The sequence below is a fragment of the Ursus arctos genome, unplaced genomic scaffold, assembly GCF_023065955.2.
Source record: "Ursus arctos isolate Adak ecotype North America unplaced genomic scaffold, UrsArc2.0 scaffold_3, whole genome shotgun sequence".
NCBI lineage: Eukaryota > Metazoa > Chordata > Mammalia > Carnivora > Ursidae > Ursus > Ursus arctos.
In genome coordinates, this window is record NW_026622985.1 from 58,962,713 (window position 1) to 58,974,123 (window position 11,411).

The window sequence follows — 11,411 nt, forward strand, 5'->3', positions numbered from 1 at the left end:
TTAAATCTTCTGTCCTCTTTTTAGTTGGGTTATTCATCTTTTTATTGTTGAGTTGTAAACATTCTTTACATATTCTGGATACTAGACCCTTGTCAGATATATGATTTTCAAATATTTTCTTCCATTCTGTGGATTTTCTTTCCACTTTCTTAATAGTGTCCCTTGAAACACAAAAGTTCATATCTTTAACAAAGTTGTGTTATTTATATTTTTGGGGGGGGGGTTAGGTGTCATACCTAAGAAACCACTGCCTAATCCAAGGTCATAAAGATTTATCTCTGCATCATCTTCTAAAAGTCTTATGGTTCATGCTCTTTCATTTTTTTATATGGTTCCCTCTCTATACTGTGTTTGCTATCGAGTCCTAAGGACTAACTTCCAACACTAATTCTCTTTTCAGCTGTGTTCCACATTGAGTTCTTCTTTCTTTTTTTAAGTTCCAATGACTGTATGTTTATTTGTTTTTTTTAAATTTCAGATTTTGAGTTGCTACTTTTGCGTATCTCTGTTCTTGTCTTTTTTTTTTTCTGCACAATTTTATTTTACTGTTTTTCAAGGGCTATTATCCCTCTATTTGGCTCTTCGAGTATCCTTAAACATGACATTTTAAATTGTTTGACAACCTACACCAAGAGTTTGCGGTAGAGGTATTTGAGTCAAGGGAGGCAACATGTGGTATTCCTGAGGTAGGGAGAAGTAGCGAGCTGGCCGTTGTAATGAGTGATGTGAAGAGTGTCTGCTAGATAACGCACGGTGAAGTATGTCAAGTGTTTTGAGAACAACCCACTCCACTTCTACAGGGTTTGGAATGGTCAGAACTCAGTGCCTAAGACACTCAATTTAAGACCAGTTTAAATTGCCACACTAAGGCCAAGGACAAGATGGTGGCAACTCGAACTCATAAGCCTTGGAAACTGAGCAGACCAGTGACAGGCCCCCAGCACAGCAGGTGGGAACCAGGTCAGCTCTGCAGATTATTGTGGATGTCCAGAATGACATCAGAGGTGCCACGTGACCCAGGAAGGTTATAACCTTACAGAGAAAAGCAAACACCATCACAACACATTGGAGTTATTCGATTTGGAGCTCTTTTCCTCCTAATGTCTCTAGTCCTAAAAACACCAAAACTACAAGCAGGAACAAGATGAAAGAGGCTTCCAGAGACTACAGAGCAAGTTTGAGCAATACCAGAAAGCAAGTTAGTATAGTTAGTACAACTCCAAATTTGAAAATGAGTCTTTTCTGAAGGTGGTTGCTTTCTATATAGTCACAAATGAAAATGGATAGTTCTCACTCACACGCCCACATACCCAGTCTTACAGACATTAATGAGCACCCAATGTATGCGTGTCACCTCGTCAGGCACTGGGGCCAAAAAAAAAAAAAAAACAGTCCCCACCCTTGGAAAAGCCACCTATCTGTGAGTAAAGGGGTGTACAAGCAAATCATTGTATGTCACTATTAACTCTACCTAGATTATTCAGAAGGATCACAAAGAGAAATTATCCAGAAGAAAAGGGTAAGGAGTACTTCAGGCAGAATGACCGTGGCAAGAAAGCTCAAGGTTTACTCAGTGGACACGGAGTCCAGTTTTTGGACTGCGGTAGGGAAGATACAGGAGTTGAGGTTGAAATCTATACAGATTATATTTCATCTAATCTAAGATGCCCCTGATTATAAAGTGAACTATTATTTCATGTACAACCAAGAAAAAATGCTGCTCATTAAATTATAACACAACCCTGCTTGCAGAACATTTCTATTGCAGACGGGCTAAAGGCAAGGCACTGTCCCTCTCAGAATGGATGAAGTTCGGCAACTCCCAAAAGAAGAAATGTCAAAGACAAATTAGAAAACAGATTCTTTTTAAAAATGATAAAATAAATGCAAACTGAATATGAATATAATTTTTCTTACCAAGTTAGTAAAGTATTAGTGTTAGCATTAGCAAGAGCATAGTAAAAGGCAAACTCACCACTAAAAGTATAAAATAGTACTATCTTTCTGGAAGTCACTTTGACAATAATGTGTCAAGAACCTGAAGACGTACATATTCTTTGAGCTAGTAATCCTACGTAAAGGAATCTATCCCAAATTCATACTTACAGACTCAGAAGAAGATTTATGTACAGGAAATGGAAGCTTATTTATAATAACCTAAATGCAAGCTACATAAAAGCCAAATTTATCAATGAATATATAAATAGTGATATAATATGAAATGTTAGTCTCTGCAATATTATTTAATATTTAATAACATAGGGGAATATAATGTAATAGTAAATTTTAAAAGGGAAGAAACAAAATTCTATATAGTATATAATTCCAATCTAGGAAAAAAAAGTATTTAATAAAAACTGGGAGGAGAGGCAATCTTGGTTAGCTCCGAGTGTTAGCATTATTGACATCTTTTCTTCTTATAATTTTTGTTATGTTTCAAATTTGTCAATGTCCATATTTATGACCTCTCCTTCCTCTTAAACAAATGCGTTCTTCCAAATTTTACTTATAAAAATTAAATTATGGTAGAGAATGTAAGCCTATGGATGGAGACGAAATGACCAATAGGTACCCCTCATATTAAATACTAATTACACAGGATCATCATGAATTCTTAAAAATTTCTAGTAAATGTTAGATGGTACCCAATACAGATTGCACGTGACTTCCACATTTCTCAATAGTAGAGAATAGCCACAAGTCAGTACCATGCTAAATTTACAAGCATTATTTCTAAGCCTTATCATCAGGCAGACAGACAAGAAACAGAGTTCCAAGAAGCTGGGTAAGTGTAGTGAGCTTGCACAATCTGAACAAGGCAAAGCTGGGATTTGAACCCAAGTCTCTCACAAAGGCTCCCACTCTCTTGCCTGTACCATCTGTCTCTCAAAGAAGTTCTTCCATAGCATGTCCAGATGAACACCCAGGAAGAACAAGATTCTACTCTTTTCATCCATGAGCAAAAAAGATTATGAACCAAATACGAGTTCATTATGTCCCTTCCCGGAGGAACTTTACAAATGTTGATGACAGAGGCGAAGCTCTCTGATATATGGGGTGGGCTAGATAGATAAAGGGCCAGGTTCCCAGTCCATCAACTGCCAAAATCAACTGAGAAACCAGTCCTTTCTGTTACCCGTGATTGCTAAGATTATGGTGCAGTGCCGTTTACCCACCTGGCAAGGTAAGGCGACTTGCAGAGCTAGTGCTTGGGGCTGGCGAACCGTGAGAGCGCTTCTTTGTGCCTGGAAAGAGGAAAAAAGGGGTAAGGAAAAGTAGGATCATAGGATTGTGGACAGACTTGTTGGACGGGTAAATGCTCATCTGAAATATTATCAAATGATCCAAATGTTTGGGTCTGAAAACAACACTGGGGAGAAGGCTGGGTGAGGTCGTGGGAGCAGCATGTGTTCCATGGTCCAGAAGAGCCAGGAGCTCAGCCTTCACTTCTGTGTGCGTGATGGCTCTTGGTCTCCTGGTTGGCAGGTTGGTATGTTGGGGACCAACACACCACGGAGCAGGGCTGCACTTCAGATCCACCAGGGAAGTTTTCTAAATATACGGTTGCCTGGGCGCCACCCCCAGATTCTGTTTTCATTGTACTGATGCCGGCGGAACTCCGACATCAGTATTTTTAAAGTCCCCCAGATGATTTTCGTGTGCATCCACGGTGGAGAACTGCTGCTGTGGACTGTGGACAGGAAAGTTCTCAATTTAGAATCAAGGCATCGGGGTGGGGGTGGGGGGTTGTCCCTATAGCTTTTACACGTTATTGGACCGCAAACAATTAACGTGAGTTTCCTGAAGCTCAGGTCTTCGTCTACGAAAGGAGGGAAATCGCTATGACCTCAGCGTGTTCTGGGGAGGACGAAACGAACCACGGTATGTGAGAGTGTGCAGGAGGCCACGCAATGCTAGGTTAGTGGGGTCTGTGAACTCCCTGCAGCTGGCATCACAAGTCCCACTGGGAAAGGGATTATCTATCTCTGTTCATATGAACAGCTTCGTGGGCCATGGGGGAGTGACAAGGCAGACCTGCGTGAGGATCAGAAAGGAGAGCAAAATGAAGGGAGGGCTGAGTTGTTGTGCAAAAGAACATTTACATAAATATATAAGTATGTGTGTGTGTATGAGTGTATACACACGTATATACATATATATTTTATTATATAGACACAGGCATGCACATATATACACACGTTCACATAGATACATATATATCTTATATGTATATATATATGTATATATATAAGATATATATGTATACAAATATTATTTATTCGTTCATTCATTTCTCTCTTTATGTTGCCATCCACAGTGGGGAAAAGAGGCCTGGGTGGTGGAAGCCAGCAGCACGGCAGATGCTGGAGTCTGAGCTGGCAGAAGGGCAGAGAGAATTCTTAAACAGAAGATACACATGAGCTATGGTTCTTTGTATTACAAATCCCCTGACCCTACGCAAACTTTTTGCAAAGTCTACTTTGCACACACAGGCCTGGTGTCTATGGAGGTTGTGTTCATTGAGAAACTGAGTCACCACAGGCATGGGCAAAGATAACAAGATGACCCCATTGACTGACCCACATCAGAAGAAGCAGGAACTTGGGCCTGGAAGTGAACCCCAAAGTCGCTGGTGAGATGTGGAGAAATACACCTGGGATGGTGCTTGCGACAGTTTCATTTTAGTCTTACTACACTTGACATTCTGTGTTGTTGTTCATTATTATTATTATTGGCTGTAGTAGGAGTAGTGGTGTTAATAGTTGGAGGAGGACTAACAGTAAAAACAGAAAACACAAAATTAATCCGAATACCTCAGAGCCAAAAAAATGGCTAATTTGCATGAGGTGAGAGAAGCTCTGGCAGAACTTCGTGTCTCCATTGTCCAGGGCTTGTGTATGCCCCGAATAGCAGAGTTGGCAGGGAAATCAGAGGGCCCAAACCTGGTTATGACTGTGATTCCGAAGTCCCTGAGGTGACTTTTATAAATACGGCTTCCAAGGCCCTTTCCTGAGCCTACTAAAGTGAAATACCCAGGGAACGGACCTGGAAGTTTGCATGTCAACAAGGTCCCCAGGTGGGTCTAATGACCATTGGTAGAATGAGGTGTCTCAGACACCCCGAGGTGAAAAGATTTGCCCAAAGTGATACTCTGGGTCAGGGCCAGGGCTGCCTCATTGCACAACTCCAGGAGGTGCCACTCATTCACACCATATCCTACACAAACAATGGAGGGCCTGGGTGTAACAAGTCAGCCCTGACCTTGTCCAGAGCCCCTTCTGATCCACGGCAAATGCCATCTGGGTCCCACAGAATCTGCATTTACATGGAGACTCAACGACTCAAAGCATTTATCCCTCCACTCACAAAACATTTTACTTGTTTCACTGTCCCTTTCGGACAGGGTTTCTCAACAGCAGGACGCCTGGGCTATAGGAGCGGCTATCCTGTGCATAGTAGGATGTTTAGCTGCATTCCTGGCCTCGACCACTAGGTGTCAGTAGCACCTCCCCTGTCGTGACCATCAAAAATGTCCCCTGGACCGCGACAATGATAAATGTTCCCTAGGAGCAAAATTGCCCTCAGTTGAGAACCACTGCTTTAGGATGGAGGCTGGGTTCAGGTTTTTTATTCAGAGTGGTGAGTCACAATTTGACCACTCGGTCATTAGTAATAGTCACTGTCATACATCAGGTTATTACTATGTTCTAAGCCCCACATTAGTTATAGACATTTAAATGTACATTAGTTACCTTTTCTGATACTAACTCTCTGATGACAAAAAAATTCCCATTTTGTAGAATTTGGAGACAAAAGGAGTTTAAATGATTTACACAAAGCTACTGAGTGTTTGGGGCAATATTTAAGCTAAGACCCTTCAGAGTTCAAACCTAGAGAAACTTTTCCCCAAGACTCTTGCTATTTTTTGACTAACCCATTATCCAGACTTCCTTCAAGTGCAGTTATCCTAAATTTGCCTAAGGATAAGAAAAACCTAAGCAGTAATTTTAACAAAAAGGAAAAACTAAACCAGATTCTCAGGCTCAACCAAGCACTGGTGAGCCAGCATTTCCTGAAGGGCCTGGATGTTTGACAAGTGCCCCAGGTGACTCTGATCTTCAGGCAGGCTTGAAAAACTGTGTGTGATAGAAACTTCTTTTCTTGTCTCACTATTGGAAAATATGGCATTCTGCTTTCCACGGATACTCTTGTGAACTTGAGAGATCAAACATAAAGTTGCCTATGTGAGCACTTGAAAACTTGCAAAACACTGAATCACAAGCTTTCACTGTTATTACTTGTAGAAACACTCACAAGTACCAGGTGATTTCACAGAAATGCTTGGTGCAATTTTTAAAAAAATCACCTACGATGATCTTCCAAAAGTCTGCAGTTTGATAGCTATTTCTTGAGGCAGCTTTTCATCCCCTTGGTAGGTTCTTTGCAGACGCTGAATGAGATGGGAACCCCTGGGAGCCTTGGGTCAGTGGAACAGTAGAACTGCAAGCCCTCTAGACACAGAGTTGTTTTTTCTGTGTGCTTGATGAAATGCCCAATAGATCAGGTAAAGGGAGAAATCATCCACGCCTCTCCTAATCACGAGACACAAACAGGCAGCAAGTGGAGACATAAAATAAACCTTTTTGCAATTTCCCCAGCCCTTCAGGCGACATCATGGACCACTGGGAGTGGTTAGGTTCTGAGTCAACCTCCCATTCGCTCCCCATTCCCTGAGGTTGTGTTCCTGAAACCATTTTCCATGCCACAGCCACCAAACTACCTACCCTTTACTCACAGTTCATTTGTGGAAATAATGCTCAACTTCTGTAAGTTTCATTTCCTATAACTCCACCCCCTCCCTTGCTCCCATTCCCGGGGAAACCGTTCACACGTACAGAAGATCTAGGTCCAGATCAGCGTCCAAGTTGGGCCCCACTGTTCCATGGCAGCAAAACGCCTTGGGACTCATAGAACTCTTTCTAGGATTCATTGTCGAAATCTGCTTGGGACGCTGCTCTGTGAGTGACTGGGAGCTCACTGTCAGGGCTTTTCAATCCTGGCTACACATTAGGGTCATTAGGGAGTTGTAAAGGAAAGATGCTGATACCCAGGCACTTCCCCCCCCAGAAATGCTGTTTCGTGGTTCCGGCGGGGGGGCGGGGGGCATGGGCATTTTTCAGGCTCCCCGCTGAGCCTGCCCTGCGGCCCTGAGTGAGAAGCCCACACTCAGTGAATACCTATAGACTGTATTTCAGTCGTCAGGGGACACGTTCTTGCTTCTGAACAACTGGGGTGCTTTATCCTCTTGGATGAGTCGAATCTTAAGTGGTTTCTTTTCATTTTTATTGAGGTTTCCAGGAAACTCAGATCCAATCTATGACATAATGCTGGGAACTGGGGAGGCCTATCCAGCCTGCATGGCTTGCACACTAACATTTACCTCGGTTTACTCCATCTGCACTAGCTTTCTCTCTCTGATTTTAGTCTGCTTTCCTAATTTTTTTTTAAATTGATGACGTTTATGTGATTTTAGAATTCTAAAATATTTTATAAATGAAGTAGGTAAAATGAAACCATGAATAAACAACTACATCAGGGCTGACATTGCCAAGCTTCTTTTTCCTCATCTCTAAAAATTTTAAAACATTTATTTTCAGGATAGAATTGTGAGAATCAAGTAACCGTTCACACGTACAAGTGCTTAGCAAACCGTGCAGTGCAATACAGTGTTTATTATTCGTTTATATTCGAAAGAAAGGGGTGTGTGTTTGTGTGTGTGTAAAGTCGCTAATACGTCATCTTTGTTAGATAAGCATTTTAAGGTCACAGATTACATCGTCCTTGACCCACGGCATGTGAATGTTCAAAGAATAAACAACCCAATCCGTCAGCTCGGGGCAGAAATGTCATCACAGCAGCTTGTGTGACTGGAAGTATCTTTTGACAAATGCATAGCTTTCAGATATTTCAAATTAACGTCCTTGGTTGGTTCAGCTAAAGGGCAATGAATCCAATTCATCAAGAGTCTGGAGCAGAGGACACTGATGGAAGTGACAACCAGCCCTGCAGCAGATACACACACCTCAGACTCAGGACCGAGAGGTTAGCAGGAAACCCCAGTGGTATGCAGCTTGATGTCGAACAAATCATTTCCCTTCTGCAAAATAGGGTGAGCACAGCCAAGCCCAAGCCTGGCGGGAAGGGGTGTTTTCAGAGCCCTTGAGACCGAGCGTCATCCTTAGTAAAGGTGCAACAATAGGAATGTTGTCACGAGGCCAGCAGGTAGGTCCCACGGGCAGAGGTCGTGCTGAAAGACGGAAGTGGAAAAGCGTCTATCACCCTACTGGCATTTGCAAGCCCTTTCTTTTAGCATGTTGCAACATCTGCCTTTGTGATACGCACCACCTCTGATCTCTATGGCACTTGGGGTGCGACAGAAGACAACAAGCCATTGTCTGCTGCCTCGGAACAAATCCCCAGTTCGGTCTCTTCCCATCCTTGACACAAGAACATCAAGAGAAGTGTATGCTCTGCTCAGGGCTGGGGCATCACTGAAGGAGTTTGGCGGGTTTCAAACCCACCCATAATTCCCTAAGAGCCAGTTTCCAACAGTATATCAATTAGAGCTGCACCTTCACCATGTTTAGTAACACTTCTTTCCTGCCCCGTACACCCACCATCAATACTATGCCTGCTTTGTAACTGGATCTCTGCTCATCACAAAGAACAATGACCAAAACCACAAGAGCTCCTCAGATACGCAACACCATAGGCTCTTTAAATATGGTTGTTTTAATGTTTGAACATGCTTTGGAATTGGGCCAGCAAATGACGAGTCAAACGAATGTTCACAAGCTTTGACCCAGTAACTATACATCTAGGAATTCGTCCAATGGAGATATTCGGAAATGCAACAGAGCCTTACATACAAAGAACTCCACTGCTATATTATTTACAACGGCAAAATAAATAAATAAATAAATAAATAAATAAATAAATAAAAACACTTAACTTAGTTGTCCAACAGCAGAGTCGGTTGAGTAAAACGCTAGAGTCGCAAAATGAATTATTATTTTGCTACTGAAATTATATTAATAAAGAAGTTTTTTTTTTGTTTGTTTTTTTAAAGATTTTATTTATGTGTTTGACAGAGAGAGAGGCAGGGAGAGAGCGAACACAAGCAGGGGGAGTGGGAGTGGAAGAAGCAGGCTTCCCGCTGAGCAGGGAGCCCGATGCGGGGCTTGATCCCAGAACTCTAGGTCATGACCTGAGCCGAAGGCAGACGCTTAATGACTGAGCCACCTAGGCGCCCCAAGAAGTTTTTTTTTTTAAATGGGACAGTGCTTATAATCCAATGTTATGTGAACAAAGCATAACACAAAGGTAAATATACTGCACTATATGGCCTCCGCTGTGTAAAAACGCAGAGCAAAAACCATAAGGAAATGAGGAAAGAAGTGACAGTGAATGATTGTTGGATAGGGTATTACAAGTGGATTTAATTTTATTATACTTTTCTGTATTTTTAAAAATGAGTAAGTTCTGTTTCTGCTCTGAGAGAAAGAATTCTAAAAGATATGTTTCCAGTGCATGGCCAACACAGCCACTTTGGAGGACCATCACAGCCCCCTTTGTCAGAGTACTAATCTAGTGAGGTTACTATGCAGGAACAGTGGGTAGGTGGCCGGGTAGGAGGGTGCTAGCTGGGTCAGATGCATCCTCACCACTAGACAAGTCCCTCTTCGGGGCTGGTGTGAAGGAGGCGGGCTGGGGGCCATCCTGGATGTAAACCATGAGTATGCTCACAAACAGGGGTAATGACAATTCCCTAGTCAGAGCCCTTATGTTCACTGCTGCAGAGAAAGAAAATATTGCCAGGTAGACCTTTCAAGAGAAAAAGAAAGATGAAAAGTCTGGAATTTGAAAACTGGCATTCCTGGATTGTCAAACCATGTCATCATACCCAGAAGAAAACGAAACATATGGAAGCCAGCTTCATTCCATGAATGCTGACACTTCTTAAGCCCCGAGGAGCTTCTGATAACCCATCCGCCTCGTCCCTCAAAAGTGATGACATGAGCCGAGCTTTACTGTGTAGCTTCTGGTGTGCAGACAAAGGCACTTGGTACCTGGCTATTATGTGACGTTCGGAGGAATACAAAAGAGACGGATGGTTGAGTGAGCTCTTGGACAGCCCCATATCTCGGACAGCACACAGACCACAACAAAAAACACGGAAAGAAAGAAAAAAACAGCATTTGATTTTTCAAATTCCAACTGAGAGATTAACTCATTGTTTTTATTTGGTAATCAGAAGAACACACAAGTACTTATTCGTCACTAGATGATGGGGGAAATTATACATCGACAGACTGTCAGCCTCATCTGTGCAATAAAGATTACAATGAACACATCCTTAGTTTATTGAGAGCAGTTTAGCATTTCTGTTTTACGTGAATCTTTAGGAATTATTTTTGTATTTGGAGATGTGATGCTATGGTATTTGAATAGTTCGTTTTAGTACAAACCAGCATCACAGGGAACAAAACACTCTTCTTTAGAATGGATGGCCATTCTCTTGCCCTATGACATACAAATGCAAATTGCAACCTGCATTTTATCTGCTAGAGACCTATTTTACACCATGGAAGTACATTCTAGCACTGCCGTAAAAATAAACGTAAGTTCGTTTTCCCATCTTCCCTTGTGGAGGAGCATCCTCAGAACACATCCAGAACTCTCTTCCTTATCCCTCCAAAGAAGTACTTATTCGGCATGATTTGGACTGAGTTTTGGGGTTTTGGTTCTGCTTGCCTCCCTCTTTTGAATCTTTCTAAACATCCTTGGCATTAATCCAGACACCGCCCACAAATCTAGCTCGACAGCAACAAAATCTAAGGCTGAGATGAGCGGAGTTATCCATTCACATCGGGCCAGTGCCCAAAGCAGGAGAGGGTCTACAGACCCACGGTGAGCACCTGACATCCTAAGGGTTAAACCCTGTGAGGGCAAAGCTTGTGCTCCATACTGAGGGAAGATGACCGCATTACATCAGCCTCAAAGTGACCCACCTTGCTTTGGGTAACTGATCTCCCATGAGGATTTCCTTTATCCTGCTTCCTTTCCCCCAATCTATTCCCTATTCCCCAACTACCTACCCCACCCCTGGCACCCAACATTTCCTCATGTTAATTACACTGGAAGAAGATGCGTATCTTTCCCCCATTATTTTGTGTTTCCTTGTGCTAAAATGATACCACGGGCAGAATGGCTTGCCTGGACAGAGGCGAAAGAAGGAATTTATGAAAGGTAGGAAAATGAGAGAAGAAAAGAAGGGAAAGGTAAATGAAAGGTATGAAAAGGGGAGAAGACTCTTAAATTAGGTAGGGAGGAGGAATCAAGCTGTACAG

At 42.4% G+C, this 11,411-nt stretch overlaps 1 protein-coding gene across 9 annotated transcripts in view; it reads right to left on the bottom strand.

The window, feature by feature from the left end:
- PDE1C (phosphodiesterase 1C) overlaps nt 1-11,411 on the bottom strand; it is a 517,847-nt gene that overhangs the window by 17,244 nt on the left and 489,192 nt on the right. For all 9 annotated transcript variants that reach the window (XM_026508814.2, XM_048212794.2, XM_026508832.4 and 6 more), the window contains one exon: nt 3,177-3,245. In XM_026508814.2, coding sequence (XP_026364599.1) covers nt 3,177-3,245 — 69 coding nt within the window. The remainder of the gene's footprint in view (nt 1-3,176; nt 3,246-11,411) is intronic.